General features: G+C 42.3%; 1 protein-coding gene across 3 annotated transcripts in view; it reads right to left on the bottom strand.

The window, feature by feature from the left end:
- The window catches only part of rapgef5b (Rap guanine nucleotide exchange factor (GEF) 5b), a 69,644-nt gene that overhangs the window by 31,419 nt on the left and 19,010 nt on the right, over positions 1–19,215 (bottom strand). For 2 of the 3 annotated variants that reach the window (XM_061247593.1, XM_061247599.1), the window contains exons 6-9: positions 17,948–18,029; positions 14,704–14,752; positions 11,997–12,067; positions 7,749–7,877 (exon numbers count right to left, since the gene is read on the bottom strand). In XM_061247593.1, coding sequence (XP_061103577.1) covers positions 7,749–7,877; positions 11,997–12,067; positions 14,704–14,752; positions 17,948–18,029 — 331 coding nt within the window. Of the gene's footprint in view, positions 1–7,748; positions 8,658–11,996; positions 12,068–14,703; positions 14,753–17,947; positions 18,030–19,215 lie in introns of those variants that run through there. The other variant, XM_061247608.1, reaches the window with a different exon arrangement.

Here is a 19,215-nt window from a genome sequence, read left to right as displayed (position 1 = left end):
AAACAGGCTTTGCCTGTCAGGCGGTCCACTGTAAAAATATCCTCACAGCAGGAAACAACACCCACCTCCGCATCCACTTCAGGGATGTCAGGCTCGATGTCAAACAGTGACTTCCACCATCAGATACAAATTTCCTTTCTTTTTACTGAAGAATAGATCATGCTACACATTACTGATGGTCTTTTTAATATATTACTCAGAAACACTTACCTGTAAGCCATGATGAAGCAAATCTCAAAGGTATGACTTTGAATACAACAAAGTTGTTGTATGTTTACAACATGTCCAGACAGGCACATTAGAAACATGTTCAGTCCTGCACATCAGTAAATAACTGTTAAAAGTGATAACGGTCAGCATTCAAGTTTTAATTATGGGTTAACAGGACATTTTATATTTACATTGTACTTGGGAGCCAATGGAGAGAGGGGCATGAGTAGGTGTTATGATTTCCTGGTCTTGGTCAAGAGCATTGCTGCCTTACATTGGAACAACTTAAATGGGGGAAAAATAGTTTGTGATTATGTGATAAGAAAACACAGTCTAATCTGGAAAACACATGAACCTGCATCACATTTTTCCAATAGTGTAAGACATAGTGAACATTCTGAATCTACAAATATAATTTAGAACAGCTGTTAAAAGCAGGAGGGGAAAATGATTACCAATAGCTTCTAATTATTTAAATGTAAATGACAATACTTGAATCTTTAAGCCATATGTCAAAAGCATTTCTAAATATGAAAGTGAATGTGAATTTTAAATGGGATATAATAAAATATGCATAAAACCATTCAAAAAATGAATATATTTACTCAAGTATGCTATTATACAGCATGGCAGGTGTATACTTCAGCAGTTTCATGGATATAAGACAGAATTTACAAGGGGCTGACTTCATTGTTCTGTATAAATAATGGCTCTCTCCTCCCCTCTGCCGCTACCATAGTCCTAGGGGAGATTAAACTTCAGTGCACATCTGAATGCACTTAAAAGTGCACCTTCCTCAGAAATTCAGTAGATGATTAATCATTAGTGTGTTAGAGCTAACATCATTAATGCTCTTTTCAGATCACTGTCAATATGAATATGAATGAGTGTGTACCCAAAACTGCCATGCTCCTGTGGAAGATGATTTTGTAATGAAATATTCATAGATACATTCCTCATTATTCTTTTACAGTAAATGTTACTAAAGTGTATTCTCAAGGCTCAATGAAAGAACACAAAATCTTCAAATTACAAGATATATTAACAAAGAACCACGGGGGACTGCCTTTTCCTTTATCTAACATTTACAATTTATCTCAAAATAAGGAATGAACAAAAATCAAATTTCTCATATATAATTTCACAATACAAATAACTCAGTGAGTTTCACCATCCACAGTTTTGGAAGCACTAAGCCAGGCCACCTCAAAGCCAGAGGGCTAAGAAAACAGCAGAGGAAAAAGGCCTTTTACGCTAAATGAATTATTGGTCTAGCTCTTGTTGTTCCAGAGATTCACTACCCTCTATGGCCATCAATGCACCTCTAAGCCGGAGCCCTGGGGTCCCTGCCACTAATGAGGGGGAACACGTATTACGAAATGTCCCAGTTTAAGTGCTTGGCTGGACTGTGGAGAGCTTCCAAGAAAAATACAGCAAAGCACAGACATTTGTCAAGCTCCTAGGCAGGGCCCAATAAAATGCACTTGACCTTCATATGTAAACGATGTTCCGAGTTCTGGATGCACTGGGCCTCGAGTGCTAGACATTTTCAGCATTCCCGCGCATGGGGCTGGACCAGCTCATACATGCCAGGCGTGAAACTCTCCGAGAGGCCCCAGGCATCTGGAAGACTTCAGCTGTGACGCATCAGACATCTTACGTGTAAATATTGAGTTCCTCATCTCTACCAAGTATGCAGGGATGACACAACAGCAACACTTTGGTATCATGGTATATACGGTTTCTGTTGCATAATGGTGTTCCTTTCCCATAAAAAAAGAATTAGCCCTTTGCAGGGCTGCCAGTCTAATGGATCCCCATATTTGTGCCTCGCCATTTACTGGTAAAACAATGTTTAATGCTTTCTTTGGAGGAAAGCATTAAACTTGCCACACAGTAGGCAAGTCAGCTACTGTGTTTCGTAAAGGTCGTGTCCCCAAGGACCACTTCACACCCACGCTCTTCTGTTTTGTACGAAAAGTCTTAATCGGTACACTCCCTGTCCCCATAGGAAAACAAGGGTGGAGCAATATTCTGAAGATCCTCTAAACAAACTAAACTGCTGAAATAACAACAGATATCCCGTGGGCAAATTGTTCATGCATTAGTTCTGATACATGGTTATCCAATCAGGCATTGGCATTCAAAAAATGATTCGACTAAAACCGCACGAAGAAGAATATTTTAATGTTAATATTGAACGCACTTATAGACAGACTTATTTTTTAAACATATTGGTCTTCTGCTGCTGTAGCCAATACACTTTTTGAGGTTTGAAACACTGTGTGTTCAGAGATGCTGTTCTGCATACCACTGTTGTAATGGTATTTTATTTGTGTTACTGTCACCTTCCTGTCAGCTTTGACCAGTGTGGCCCTTCTCCTCTGACCTCTCTCATTAACAATGCGTTTGTGCCTGCAGAACTGCTGCTCACTGGATGTTTTTTGTGTTTCGCACCATTCTCTGCTCTAGAGAGTGTTGTGTCTGAAAATCCCAGGGGATCAGCAATTTCTGAGATACTCAAACCATGCTGTCTGGTATTCATTTCACGGTCAAAGTCACTTAGCTTACATTTCTTCCCTATTCCCTAAGCCGCAACAGCTGAACTTCTTGACCACGTCTGCATGCTTTTAAGCATTTACTTGCTGCCACATGATTGGCTGATTAACAAGCTGGTGTACAGGTTTACCTAATAAAGTGGTCACTAGGTGTAGATTAAATGATAAACAATTCCCACCATTCCCATCTTTTGTAAGATCAAAGTCTCGCAGCCAATTACCACCCACAACCCCCCTCCCCCCTCACTCCAATAACAAAATGTCAGCGATAAGAACCATGTCTGAATCCAAATTACAGTTATGCAATTGGAAAAACTTAAATAAACAGAGTCAGGAAACAGAGGCTGTTGGAAAATAGCATTTCAACAGCATACATGATAGCAATCATCCTGGCTGTTAAAGAAACACGTCTAAAGGCTGGCCAAAGACAACACACATGTATCCAGACTGCCAGGTTGGAGAACTTGCAAAAGTTTTTGGTAACAAGCAACTTTACAACACATACTTAAGAGAAGATATGATGCGATGGGGAAAAATATAGTAGTTAGGCTGTGTCACTTGAGCGAGATTTACGAGGTGAGAGTTGCATAACAGGCACTGGAACAGTTGCTGGAATGTGGTGTTGTCTGGCAGGATGAACTGCAGAGCACTCCCGTGTTTTCTGCTTGACAAGCACTATGGAAGCAACAACTTTTACTAGGGTTAAATTATAAAAAAAAGTTTCATACCTTGTTCTGCTCCTAAGTGATATAATAAAGGCCATCAGCCAAGAAACATGAAACAATAGGGGCCATATTGGATAACACCCATGATTTAAGTGTCTTTTGGAGACCTGCTGGAGGTGACTCTGACTGAGGCCTTGGAGGGCAGAGGAGAGGGGCGCATGTTGGGGGGGTTTTGGGTGGTGTTGGGACTCCATCTTTCTGCTGTCAATGACACTCAAACCTCTCTATAACGGAGAGGGGCTGCCCGTTTAATTCTTCATTACTCCATGCCCTTGCACTTGCATTTGAAATTTTCCCACTCATATATAATTGATTTCTGAGATACAAATCATCTTTTCTATAAATACTCAGACTGAGTCATATGATTTATGATCAAGGTCTATGCGGCCACACTTTATCCGCCGTTATGGCTACGTGCACATCCACATCGCTCTCTATGGCTCAATCTATTCTGCTCAAGAGAAAAAACAAAACCGTTCTTGGAAAAAGAAACTGATAGCGCACATTTCCCGCAGCCTGTTCCCGACAGCCTTCCTCTCCATGGCTGGGGCTCCATAAACACCCATTACCTCACCCCGCTTCCTGACCACACCATTCTGTGCTTATCCCACACCTCCTGCTCCAGTCTCTCACAGGCCTGGGAAAGTCAGCGGATTGAGGGTTCTGAACCCCAGGGATGGGAGGTATCATGGAAAGTGGGCCCGGAAACGCACCCTGTTCCTATGTCGCATCGCATTGTGCCTGCACGGGCCTGCCTGCGTCAAAGCAAGGCCTCGTCACGGTAGCTCCCAGACAAGCCCGGTCTTTTAGGAGGAATTTCTACAGCAATTACAGATGATGAAAGAACTTTACACTGTCCAGAAAAGCTGTCAAAAAAGTAGACTAGCTGCTACAAGTATGACTGTGGTTACAGCTAACGGACACAAGTATAGTGAAAGTCACCATAATATAAATAATAATAATAATTTTAAGAAACAAAACATGTCAACACTTGGGAAGAAAGAACTTATCTTACACAAATATTTTCATAGAATGAAATAATATCATTGTTTTAACAAATTTAAAAGCCACGCCAAAAAGCATTTTTCCAGAAAGAATGGATTCATGTAAACATTAAGAGACAAATGGCCAATCCCAGGGTGCAGCATAAAGACATGTGCAGCACCACTTCACCTACAACACCTGAAAAACAATGCGGCATTTTGTGAAACAATGGCGTATGATTTTATCGCTGATATCCCGGGTCCTGACTCTGGCTGCAGTGAATATGGCAGTGTGGTGTAAGTATGGCACTAGGAGTAAAGGTCAACAACCTGGGACAGCCACATATAAACTACGTCAACATCTTGGCATGACGACAGCCGAAATGCTAGCCATGCCTTGTGGCGTTTCGGTCAGCCCTTCCTGCCATTGTCTCTGTCCTGTACCACACACAGCCAGCAGGAAGGGAAACTCCGAGTCCTTTGTGAGCTATCAATCAGCAACAATTCTGAAGCAGCAAATCACAGTCCGCTGAAAGAACCGTGACCACTCATATCACCCAGAAAGCACACTATTTATTTTGTGATGCACAGACTAATCCAAAGCGATTCACAAGCTTTTACACACATTTATACGGCTGAACCTTACCGAGACACGTCAAATTACACACAGTGCCTTGTTCAATGACACAGTGCAGCTTCTCACCTAGGTTCTTTGCCTACAAACCTTTGAGTTACAAATCCAGCTTCTTAACCATTAAACTACACTACATTTATACTAAATCAAATTCAGAGCTAAGAACAAGGTGCATTAATTTCCGGTTACTGGGAGTTCCCAATGGGCGAAATGGCTGCATTAACTCCATTAAGTGTCATGGTTCTGAGGGGCATTCAGTTACAAAAGTAAGTGTGAAAGAAAATAATCCATTGTAGGCATTAGCTATTTGTTTATAACACACTGCTCATTGTGTTATACATCAGGATATGGTATCTTACCTTTGATTGTGTTCTAAGAAATACAGATTCCTTTTGATAAATCTTAACATTTGCCATTATTTATTTTCGGTGTTGGGCCTGAGTCATTTACTCGAAACTAAATGTCAGCCATTGAAATATGAATTTCAATAGGCAATTGAAAGATTTGCACCAGCTGAATGAACCATTGTGGTTTCCTCTGGGGAGGGGTGGGTCAGACATTTTGAATTGACACAACAAAAAGCATCATTGCAAAACCCACAACCCCAATAATCAATAATCTTTCTGATCAAGTTTTTATGTAAAAAGCACAACATGTAACTTGTCTACATGCAGACCAGATCAAACATAAGATACCTTTAGTGCCATTCAACTGAATTCAGAGTTGGAATTCTTTTCTAGATGTTATTAGAACGTAAACATGACTCATAACTTAAAAATACATTATAAACATATGTTCTTATAGGGGCATGTGTTCAAAAGCAATATGCAGGACATTATAAGTGAAATAGCCTAAGCCTTCAGACGAGGCAATCAGATAACTACTCACAAATGTGCCTAGTCTTGTTAACGGTCTGCATGTCGATACTTGAGATACCGGCAGGTGTTAACTACTATGTCTTATTGCACACAGAGCATCATCAGTTACACAAATGAATACTCAACAGCTTTAGGGTTTGTGCAGATTTATATGCAGCTGATTTAACTGGATCCTGAAATGTTTGGTATGGAGAGGTTGGTGAAAAAGCAGGGTTCATCTGGTTCAAAATCGTTTTCTAAGCTTTCCCACAATCAGTACAGTGCCGAAAAAAAGCCTTGCCGCAGACTAAAGAGATTGATAAACCAGGTACGCTTCAATATTCAAAAGAGCCGGGGCATCATAAGGCATCCCTTCATCATCACATAAATAAATGAGCAACTACTATATTACAATGCACTGGATTCAATCACCAGCACCAAGCCATCTTAAATAAAAAGCCATAGAACTGATCAGGAAGGTATTTTATAGCATTGTGTTTTTACCGAAGACCTGACAGCACATTTTCATGTGCAAACAGCAGCCTGAACAAGGAAAATATGCAGTTTGCAGTTTTACTGCTAACACCAGAAAACCTGATAAGACATGCAGCTTTGCTCCCCATGCACACCACATTGCCCCACTGAGAAAATGAGTGCTAATATGAGCAAATGAGGACATAGAATGCTCCAGGCACTTTGCTATCAGTAAATATTTCAATGTACACACATAGGGTCAAACTTACCGTAAACCAGGAGGGTAAAAAAACACAGACCTTTATTAAATGCTTAATACAATCTGGAGAACCATGAAAGATGTAAGCATTTTACCTCATATACACTACCCCAGCAGAAAAATCCAGGAAATGATGGGCTCCTGAATAAATAATTTCTCATTTTAAAAAAACCATCAAGAAAGTAGACCCATCACTCAAATTCATAGCATGGTTCTTGTGATAAAAATATAAAGACATCATATATATTACTGCTAAAAGAGACAGACTTTTTCATGAACTGGAGAGCAGGGCTTTGAAATGTTGTTGGAGGACCTCTCCCTTGTGGCAAAAATGCTCTAATTATTCTATCTACTGAATAAGTTCCACATAGCAGCCCCAGCAGTCCAGTTAGCACTCCAGTTACCAATATACCGACTGTCCATAAAACTGCACCCATGTAAAATGCAGCTAAAATACCAGCTAGGTTGGTCAAGCTGGTCATAAGCTGGTTTAGCGGTGTATGAGCTGTTCAATGAGCATTGCCATGCTGGTCATAAGCTGGTTTAGCGGTGTATGAGCTGGTCAACCAGCTAGTGCTGGTAGCTTGTCTGAGCTACCTTGTCAAGCTGGAAGCTGGTCTGAACTGGTCAACCAGCTAAACCACGTTAAGCTGAGAGCTGGTCAGAACTGGTCAACCAGCTAAACCATGTTAAGCTGAGAGCTGGTCTGAACTGGTCAACCAGCTAAACCATGTTAAGCTGAGAGCTGGTCTGAACTGGTAAACCAGCTAAACCACGTTAAGCTGAGAGCTGGTCTGAACTGGTCAACCAGCTAAACCATGTTAAGCTGAGAGCTGGTCTGAACTGGTAAACCAGGTAAACCATGTTATGCTGGGAGCTGGTCTGAACTGGTCAACCAGCTAAACCATGTTGAGCTGAGAGCTGGTCTGAACTGGTCAACCAGCTACCAGCTGTTTGAAAACCAAGCTTGAGCTGTAGAGAAGAAACGAACCGTCTGCATAATCACCAAGACACGTTCAGAGGGCAGCTCAGACAAGACATCACTCACCTCTGCGGTGCGCTCCAGGGCCTTGCTGTTCTGCGTTTGAAGGAAGCGGCAGCCATCCTTGGCCAGCCTCTGGACCATCTCGAGTCGGGACATCTCCTCCTTATCGTGCATGCTGCACACGCCGACCTGCTGCAGCGCAGGGGACAGAGAGAACATGTACCTCAGCCCACAGTCCCAGGACATGGTTAAGCAGCTGAGGGCAGGAGGGGAGAAAACCGAATAACACAGCCCTCCCCTTCTCTGAATAAGCAGAATATCTGCAGCCGCAGTGTCTCCAAACTGTGAGTTAGAGTCTGTCCTCCCTGGTCCAAACTGTGTGTGTATAGGGGTGTGTGTCTTTGACCTCTTCCACAGTTGAATTGAATGAGCTGAGAGTAAAGAACTGTTCGGAGTGAATGTTTGCTGTCCAGTGAGCGGGCGTGTGTATCCTCTCTCTCTTTCTCTCTCTCTCTCTCTCGTTCTCCATCATCAGGGGGAAGGGGAGGGGGTCATAGGAAAGGACCAGGAAACGCCTGACAGCCCCTTCAGCCCCACAAGGGGAGTTCCACTAGCTCCTGGGAACGGGAAAAAGAGGGGAGGAGGCTGGGAGGGGCAAGAGTGCGTGTGTGTTTATAGGGTGTTGGGAGGGTGGTTTTGGGGTTGTGGTGGGCCCAGAAAGTCTGGTGTGTTCTGCTATCAGGGCAGTTTGTAAATGAGCAGACAGCAATGTGGCGGGAACGGGAGAGCGCGCTCTGCCCTGCTGTCGTCAGAGGCCGGCTGGCCATTGTTTATGTTTTTTTTCCTGTACATTATATATTTTCATTGGCCAGTCCAGCACTCCCTAAGGTCAGAGTGAGAGTGATAAATCATCCAGCAGCCACCACATGAGAAAACCTGCAGAACAATCGAGAGGCAGACTGGGCAGGAAAGAAAACACACACACACACACAATGCAGGCTACTTTCACACTCACAGGTGCAGTAATTACTGCGACGACCAGTACTGCTACCACTGGTCAAGGCTATCTTACCGCTCAAAAGTCAGGATAACTGGATAACACAGATATATGTTTAAAAGGCCTCTTCATAGGTTTTAGTTATTTTAATCATTTTTACACAGCTACATAGTAATGACATGAAGTGCGCCTGTATTCAAAGACATTAATTGATCCAATTAGCCAATGCGTTATTCTGTAAAGTACATACAGTATTTCGATTCTTCACACATCTATGAGAGGCAACACATGACTAAACGTGATTGCTGTAGATGATTTCAAATGAAGCCAAAAGACAAATTTTGCAGAGAGAGAAGAATAAAATGGAATTTACCCGTGATGCATATTGTGCATCTCAAATAGCCTTGCTTAAAATAACTTGGTACAAAAGTCATTTTCTTCCACAATGAGAGTGGCTTGAAAGCACGTATATTCAAGTGAAGGACAAGAACTGAAAGGTTATCTCTACCTCACAATCTGTACATACTTTTGTGAGGTAGAGACGGAGGTAGAGCATGATAACAGCTAGGCTACAGCAAGGACTGTATTGTGTATGAGAAGCAACTAACCTCCCAAAGACAAAAACAGGCCAGTCAGCCTACTTTAACCAGCATAATACAAATAAGACTATTTTGTGGTTTTACTAAATGCAAGCCAGGCTAAATCAGCCTGCTAGCCCAAGATGGCCGCTTCAGACCACAGTGCAGGTGCACAAGCTACCCAGTAGGCCAGCGGCTCTTCAAAAACTTCGGCCAAAAACGGCCAACTTCCAACTCCACAAAGTCCGCACATCTGCCAGCTCCCAGTGTCAGGAAATCAAAAACAAAGCTATTTCTGCTACTAAAACAAACACATTGGTAAGCTAGCTCAACCATCCTGTAGAAAAGCACAAGTAAAGGAAAAGCGTAACAGCAGGTTGTTAAGTGGGATCTTTCCTTCAGCTCAGCACGCATCTCTGGTTATGCTAACAGTTATGGTTTGGGGAAAGCAGACTGTTACGCAACTTGTGGCCTGAAAACATTCATTCGCCCACTTCAAACCCCCAACCGCCCGACATTTCCTGTGAAAACACTGATGATATCAAGAGCTCCACACAGTCCCACCCTCCCTGATTCTTTTACTGAGCAACTTGCCCTGCTCCTCTGCCCTAGACTGTAACATTTCTTATGACGGTTCCATGCAACATACTGTGTGGATATGAAAGCCACTAATCACCATTCTTCAATAGAATACATCCATTGATAAGCCCTTGGCTATTTTTACACATACCAAAAATCTATAAGAATAATCTTTATGAAATGAATTTCTTTTTCAGAAAATACAGAACTGAACTTAAAAAAACAAACATGATTAATGGTATTCAATGCGATTTTTTTTTTTACAGCTATTTTAACAGCTATTGGATCCCTTTAACACACAGTTTGTTGAGTTTTTGTTGTTGTTCAGGTAATATAGTGCCTTTCTTACCCTTAAATAGCTTTCACTTTTAGCTTGAAATCGTGATACCTTTTAATAGGAACAAATTATACACACCTTCTACACACTATCAAAGAAAAAAATAAAAATAAGAATAATTTAATATAACTGAGACACCTTGATTGTATATGCTTATAAATATCCCAGAGAGCAATGCCAAGTCAGTGATTAGGAGGTGGGAAGGGTTATTGAATGACGCAGACACAACCTACATTACACTGCCGGCCTGGCAGTCGGCCAGGATGAAACTGGCTAGGTAAATCCACATGAAATCAACACTGCTTTTGAAGGATCAAGAGTTCAATGCCTGAGATGAGAAAACTCCAGTAACTATCATACTCTCCTGTATGACGCTGGCAAAGAGAAATCCATCAACTACACTAGGTAAAACAATATAGGCAATCATTTTGCAGCTATAGATGCAAGGCCATAAATGTTACTGATATATTTCATATGAGAAGTACTCTCTCAGCACACACACATGCACACGCACACACACCCACACACCCACACATACACATGCATACACGCATGCCCACACACGCACACGCACACACATACACGCATACACATGCATACACGCGCACACACATACACACGCACACGCGCACACACATGCATGCGCACATACACGCACACACACGCACACTATTTGTCTCTCCCATGGATGCCTGTGTGGCCTGTGATCACTTTGCCACAAACACTAAAGGTAGTTTGATATGATGTGGCTTCAGATGATTTTATTCAGTGCTTTCTTTTCAGACACTGTAATGGGAAGGGACTGAAGACATGGCACCTTATTTATAGTAATATAAAAGAGTGTTCCCCAGTGGTGTGAAAATAACTCCCTAAAATACATCTCTTCATTTCAGGTCCATGAGTACAGAACAGTCACCCCTATGAGGACTATTAGAAATGACAGAACATATTTCAGCATGCTTTTCCCCATTCATTCTGTTTGACTGGCATTCATCTCAAGACAATCACTTCATGAACACAGATGTACAAAGATAAATCCAAAGAAAAATAGAATCACGTTATGTTCCAGTGTTACTGTCAGCATCAGCCTGGCTAGATCAAATTACAAATAAACATAAGATGTATCTTTTAGAAAACGGGTCCATGCTGGAAGTACTGTACATTGGAGAACCAAATGACCATATTACTCTTACGTACTGCATTATTGTGCAAAAATAGGAAATAAGAAGAGCTAATCTCAATAGCAGAGCTACTGGAACTAGGTCCTGTGCAAACTGGTTTTTGTACCAATAACTTTAGCAGGCATAGTCTGGTGAACAAAAGCATGCGCTTCAATGGTTTTATATTTAAACTGATTTTATCAGACTTGAGATGCCTCATTACCATCTGCCTCTAAACTCCATTTACACTGGCAGGTGTTCAGCTTCAGCAACCATTGGCACAAAAAATCCTCAGAACTGCAGAGTGACTTTACCTGCCATCTATCTGCTGAAACATCCGCTTAATATAAGCGTCATTTCAAGGGCTTCCACAGAGCAAACCTGGAAAATGGAATGCATTACTCAGGGGCCAATCCAATTGATGGCAGTGCTTGAATACAGTATACATCGGACATTCATTCCACACGGCTCACACGTCTAATTCTGAAATGACTGGGCCTTAGGCCAGAGCTCATTACACCGGGGAAGCGCATTTTCAGTCCGAGTGAAAACCAGACCGGGATGAGGTGGATGTGGAAACGGGAGTCCTTTGGAGAAGGCCCTATGGACAGTACACTGTGGAGGTGCAGTGTTTGAGAGCACACGGTTCTCCCAGCCTACCTTGTCTTCAGCGGGGCTCTGGGCCTTCTTCTCTCCAGACTCCTCAGGCTCTGTACGGTCCTCTTCTGCCACTGTGGTGTGAGGATGGGAACATGTCACACACAATCAAAGCTGAGAGCCATCCCAATTTACATTCACCCCCTCTCCATATACCCTGAAGGCTGGATATTCCGTCTTTTAAATTTACACCGAGTCCCTCGCAACATAGGCTGGGTGTGTGATATTCCCCCTTTTACATTTACATTCAGCCCCTCTCAATATAGGCTGGGTGTGTGATATTCTTTCTTTTACATTTACCTTCAGTCCCTCTCAACACAGGCTGGGTGTGTGATATTCCCCCTTTTACATTTACATTCAGCCCCTCTCAATATAGGCTGGGTATGTGATATTCTTTCTTTTACATTTACCTTCAGTCCCTCTCAACACAGGCTGGGTGTGAGATATTCCTCCTTTTACAGTTACATTCAGCCCCTCTCAATATAGGCTGGGTGTGTGATATTCTATCTTTTACATTTACATTCAGTCCCTCTCAACATAGGCTGGGTGTGTGATATTCTATCTTTTACATTTACATTCAGTCCCTCTCAACATAGGCTGGGTGTGTGACATGCAGTGTGGGGGAACTGATGCAAGCCGTCTCTGTGCTTTCTCAGCTATTCTCACCCTCCCTCGTTGAATTTCATCTCCATCCCTAAGGTCTGTGTGCCCTGAACAACGCTTAAGCTATGCAAACCTTTAGGGAGAAAAGGAAATAAATGATATCTGTTCTTTTAAAATCAGTATCAGGGAGCATAGCCAAAGACAAATCATCCACCATTTTATTGGCAATGAAGAAGTGATAGGAGGGCTTTTACATTATAGGCATTTGGCAGACACTCGTATCCAGAACGACGTACAACAAAGAGCATACCCATAACCAGGGATAAGTGCGCTGAAAGACCCAAGAGGGAAGTATAGTTTCAAGAGACAGTTTTTACTGCACAGGGTCAGATGCAGAGGGTTAAAGGTGAATGGTGGATGGGATGTGGAGGCTGTGCAGAGGAACAGCCATATCACACAGTCCATGAGAGCGTTCACTCTGTTCAAGCAAAAACGCTGTCCTGCTACGCCAGCAGTGTTCACTGAGCACCACACTGAGCGAGTGACTGGCCTCAGTGAACACTGCTGCTGTAGCAGGACAGCATTTCGTTTGAACAGAGTGAACCCTTTCATGGAATCACTCACAACTGCATCACCCAGGAATGCTTCAAAACAGTCCTGGCCCTGCTGTGCCACTCCACTGCGATTAAGGATTCAGACCCTGACTACAAATAATACTCTTCATTGTTGCATGATTTAAGGAATGTGATGCTTTGATAACAAAATAAACTGCTACATGGGCCTGTTTTTTTATTTGATTTACTAGACATCTTTCTAGATTTTTTTATGTATTGTTTGCTTAAGCAGGTACACAAATTTATCCTGCAAGCTAGCATCCAAATGAGATTATTCACTCTTTTCTGATGTGATCATTTGAAAGGAATAGGAAATAAAGACTTGGTCTAAGAAAACAAGAAAAACACAAAGAAATGGAGGCAGCCATCTGCCATCTTTTGACATTTGAAAATCAAATGCATTAGCCATCATCTTACAGCTCTTGGTATAAGATGAGACCAAATGGAGGACAACAGTTGGTAGTTCTCTTCCTAACCTTATTCTGAATGAATTATTCTGCATTTGGCAAGCATCATCAAGGTGTCTTTGTAGACAAAGCTGTGTACATTCACAAAGGTTTTAATAATTTGAATAAGAGTAACTCATGCTTTGAGACATTTTCGTGCTCATCCATGCACCATGAAGATCACTGTAGCTTTGTGTTCTTGTGACAGACATACCAAAAACAGATAGGATTAGGAACCATGAAAAAAGGTAGGAGTACCAGCTGCCCATTTCAGTAAGAAATGATACATAAAATGTACACTTCCAGCTGGTCTCCTTTAAATCTTTAAATGTTTCTTTCACCTCCTTTGCTGAGAAATGTGTATACTGCCAGCCATTCAGATAGAGATGCGGATCTAATTAACACAACAATTACACACAGTTTCACCCCACATTTTCAAGGGGGCCACATATCAAGAAAGACAGGTTAATACAGGTTAATTAGCTTGTGTAATTCACCCTATTATGACATGAAACATACCATTAGGTGCAATGCACCTAAGGCCAAATTGCACACTTGCACCTGACGTGTGGTATCAAAAACACATTTTAAACAATGGCCCCACCTTAGTCTTTAATACTGCCTAAGACCTTCAGCTATTGGGGAGGTGCCAGAGATATTGACTGGAGCTCTAATTAAGAGCCAGTTGTATTCAAAACCTGTGGGACCGACAAGCCAGTCTGGTAAAGGACCAAATACACTGTACGCAGACTGTCTGCTGTTTCAACATCCAACATGGATTTCCCAGTAATTGGTGCTTTGGGAACATAGCAGTGCTATGTGACAGCAGGGCGAGAGCCATGGGACACCACAGAAAGCCCAAAGTGGACTTTTCCCTCCCAACAGTTTATAAAATATACACCACATCTTAGGAGTATGTGCAAGGTCAATTTCACTTCAGGACAACGGAAAATGCCCAGTACATACTGATCTACACCATTCAGAGAACCAATAGTCAATAATTCAGTTTGAATAATTTGTGAAGTTGCAGTTCTAGAAATCACTCACTTGACTTCCTTGCTTTCCTTGCCAGTGCTGCAGCCAGTTCATTTTGCACCTGTAAAAAAAAAAAAAAAAGAGATGTTCCTTATTGAATTTCCAATGTCAGACACATGAACTTGTCACACCGGAAATTAAGGGTTTACATGAAGCTTAGCCAATGTACTGTGGAAGAGCATATATAATTATATTGGGTTGCGCAAAATGTCTATGAGTGAGCGGAACAGGGGCTGTTAATTTCTTGTCTGAACAGTTCACTAGTTAATAACAAAAGTAGAGTAGACCAGTTTTTTACACTGTCAGCAAGTTGTATTGCTTGACAAGTTCACAGCAGGGCTAGACAACTGACAGAATGGAAGAAATAGCTGACGCTAGTACCTCAAACCTTCAAAATGAGAAAAGTCATTAAAAAACATCTTCCATCTTCTTTTTGAGTTTGATACAAGTAGTGAAAAATTGCACCATTGGTTGTATTCTGCAAATGTTTCATGGAACTTTTGCTAATAAAATGTGTACACTTTCTGATGTAGTGGAATAATTAAGCTGTTTTTTTCCCTCATTGCTTGAAAATGTATTTTTTTGAGATACTTACTTCAAACAGCAATAATATTACACTACTGAATTAGCCCAAGTGAACCCATTTACACTGTTGCATCTTCATCAAATCAGGCACCATCAAACCTTCTAATATTCAGAGGGCCACTACACTATAATCCCTTACAGACCATATTAGCCATGCTCATTGAATTTAAAGGCTTAAATTCAGATATAATCCACCTGTATCCTTACAGGAACACAGAGGACACATCTGCTAAAGGCATGCCCATTTGTTCCAGAGGAGAAGAAGGCAATACTTCAACTGCCACAGAGTAAAAAACAACAACAACAGTTACACAATGAATATAGATGTGTCCAATATTCCATCAATCAATAATGAATAAGGCGCGCACAGAAGCTGAAGTGTTTCTGCTGTCGCAGGGGCCAGGCGGAGAGTGGAGAGGGACAGGGGGAATGGAGGAGAACGGATGTTTAAAGCGTGCCTGTCAGCCCGCTCCCCCGCTCCCCCGCCCCTGGAGCACCACGGTCTCTGCGCTTAACGGCCGCGTTTACACCACTGATGTGCCGCTAAATGAAAAATGGCCGTCCTTTGGGGAGGCCGACCTCGCCACAATGGAGCCCAGGGATCATCCTGACAAGAGGAATCAACGGGGGACCGGCAGGGTATTTATGACCGACACGGGCGACGCTGTCAAGCACAGGGGTGACCGTCTGTAATATCGGTTTTTGGACATTTACGCTGTAATAACGGCCCTGAAAGCCGTCAAATCGGCCAGAAGAAGCGCTAATCCCACTGCGGAGAGCTCAGAACCACCTGGGTTCTGCCGAAAACAAGACTAACAGAAAAAATATCAATGCTCTCAGGGAAAAGAGATGGGCTGTGCTCTCTTTGTGCAACAAAATCAGACCGAGACCGAAAAGGAAGAAACATGGGCAAAAAATGAATAACTACAATAAATAACCAAAAATCCCCAATAGGCTACACTTCATTTAAAATGGAGTCAGTCTGCATGTTTCTCAGCAGTGATGAAAGGTGCTCCTGACGCTGTTGCTGCTCAGTGAGTGTGCCGTGTCCGGCAGTGCACCGCCCTCTGTATCCCTCCGCTCTGATCCAGGTTCTCTCTGGTATAGAGGGACAGCAGGGCCCAGCTGGTTCTGGTGCAGTATGCGGCAAACACTGGAGAGAATGCCTTATCATATTCACCATTTACAATGCACTGTACAACGACACAATGAACCTTTCCGCTGTTCCAAATCCAGTGTGTAATGATAATGGACGTGTGGCAGAAATCTGGGTCTGTTGGCGTAGCAGCAGCTGGGTCTCGGGCTTGTGAAATTCATCACTATTATCATTCCATTATGGAGGAATATCCGCACAATGCTTTGTACTCAGTCAAGTTCCTGTAAGCATTTTAACTGAATTCTGATCAGGGTTACAATTCATGTGTCTAAGACCTGTTACTATGTACGCTTTCAGAAAGCGGTGAGGCCATAAGGTCTGGATACACAAAGTAATAAAAATAAAAATAAAAATAAAAACCTCTCATCAGTTCAGGCCCTTTTCATCCATCATGCCCGTAGATAAGCTGCTAAAATTGTATTCAGCTCAACAGAATGCAGACAGTTTGTTTTACATCGTTTCGGCTCTAGAATAATCAACCTAATTGATTGTAATAATGCTTCATTAAGACGGCTGATCAAAAAGCGGAGCGGAGGTTTGACAGATAAACCCTTTTACTAGCGTGAAAAACCCATTTCTTATTTCATACATTCCGCAGATGGTCTGACAAGACACTATATACAAACTAAATTATTCAAAAGCAAAGCCAACATGCAGAACTCTGGGCTCCAAGGACAGGAACCATATAGAGACAGTGGCATCTAAAAATAAAACCCATATTCTTCCTTCCATATGCTAGTATTCTTCAACAACTTTTAATCTAAAATGTACAGCATCTTTTTTTTCACCAATCTTAAATGGCCAGCCACATACAGTATGTAAGTCCAGTCAAATAGGGGAACGTCTATGGTGTGGTGAGGCACTCCCAATCCCAAGTCCCAGTGCCATAAAAGGATACGCTACCCAAGAGTAGCATCGTAGCGTAGAGAAGATGATTAATTGTTTCGGTTTGTAAAAAATAGATTTGTCATTTACAATGAGCTGTGTTAATTAACCCTGAAGTCATCCTTAAATAAAATCACAGGATGCAATTACTGACTGTGAGATTGTGAGCATTCATTTTCACACTAGAGAATGGATCATTCAGCTCTCAGACTATGACAAGGCTATCTGTGCAGCGAATAAAAATTATCCTACATTAGGCGGCATACTCAACACTGGATGTGCTGAAAGTCACAAACCCCTAGCGCACTAAACAAAGTACACACGTTCCTTCAGGAATATCACAGTGTACATTCATAACACGTACAGTATGTATACAAAGAATTGATCAGAGAAATTGCATCACACGCTACGGACAAAAGGGAGTCATGCTATGGGCAAAACAATGCCTAAGTTCATCAAGTGTGCCATTTTTCAAATATTTTGTAAAGGTTAGGTTTACATTAATTCATGTACTGTGAAGCTTTTACCCCAGTAAGATAAACCAAGGACAACAGAAAAAGCCTTCCTTTCCCTGCCTCCAGACACTGAGCAGGACTAACAGAGCGACATTCGCCGGATTCTTCCCCTTACCGTCGACGTCAATCTCTCAAGTGCCTTCATCTGCAGGATCTCCGTGCTGATCTCCCCCCGTCCCTGCGTCTCCTCCTGGGGCCTGCACACGCACACGCACACGCACACGCACACGCACACAGCCGGTTAGACATCACATCGGTCATAAACGCATTCACTCACACAGGACGCAATGCACTTCACTGCGTTACGCAATTAATCAGCATTATGCACGCAAGTGAAGGAGGTAAGCCGATGCAATTAAAGCCTGGACCCATGGAATAACATACAATAATCTCCTGTCAGCAGTTATCAGAAGCATAGATGCGTGATTCTTACTAGGTTTAAAAGGAGTTCCATGTCTGTTCACAATGCGCATACTGTTAGACAGCTTTCGCCCTTATACACGTCAACCTATCTGGTTTCATTTGATCATATCACTAATCGTTAATCTTATACCCAAACACTATGGAAAGTCATCAGTCGTGATGGCCTGCCCTAAAATCAGTAACAGTAGAAATTCTAGCATGGAAACATTCGCAGTAATTGTCAGTGTTCAGTCATTGGGATGGAAGTGCACTAGGTTGGGGAGCCATGTTGCAGAGGGATAATGGCCTCTATAAACCTGGAGTCATTGCAGCGGAAGACATCCTGAGCCTTTCTGCATCTGTATCCATGGAAACTATGCCATGAGGAAAAGGGATTCCTTTGTTCTCTCCAAATTATTATAGCTACACACATTTTCAAATGACAAATTGTGATACAGCACCGACAGCAGTCATTTGTACCGTTTTCCCCCGAAATCATTGAAAACTGAGAATGAGAAAGGGTCCTTCTGTACAGCTCAGCAAGAGCACTCCAGAAACTTCCCACCAGTGAATATTAGACGGTTCCTAATAAAGTGCTCAGTGATCGTATAAATGGATATGTCAAATGTCTGGTATGCAACCCACCCTGGCCATGGGTGTTAGCTAATAATATGCCGTAATCTAGCCAAATTACAATGGGTTTGTCTGTTCATTGAGATCCATATAAGGGACTAGGAGAGACATTTTGTTCAGTCCAGTGGGAACAGGCCAACAGGAATGTCACATTTCCTCCTCTTACAACCATAGAGTATGTCCAGAAATGGCACTTCCGTTAGACACAACCGAGTTCCCCTAACATATCCCTCCAAATGAAGCCTTGGGCTCTGAGACAAAGCAAAAGGGACGTTAATTTCATACATCAATGTTGGCCCAGTTTTCCAAAACAGGAGAATGGAAATCTGGTGGTGAAGTCAGAATCAG

Source organism: Conger conger, chromosome 1 (genome assembly GCF_963514075.1).
Source record: "Conger conger chromosome 1, fConCon1.1, whole genome shotgun sequence".
Classification (NCBI taxonomy): domain Eukaryota; kingdom Metazoa; phylum Chordata; class Actinopteri; order Anguilliformes; family Congridae; genus Conger; species Conger conger.
The sequence above is the reverse complement of the archived record's forward strand: the minus strand, read 5'-3'. Positions and strand labels throughout refer to the sequence as shown.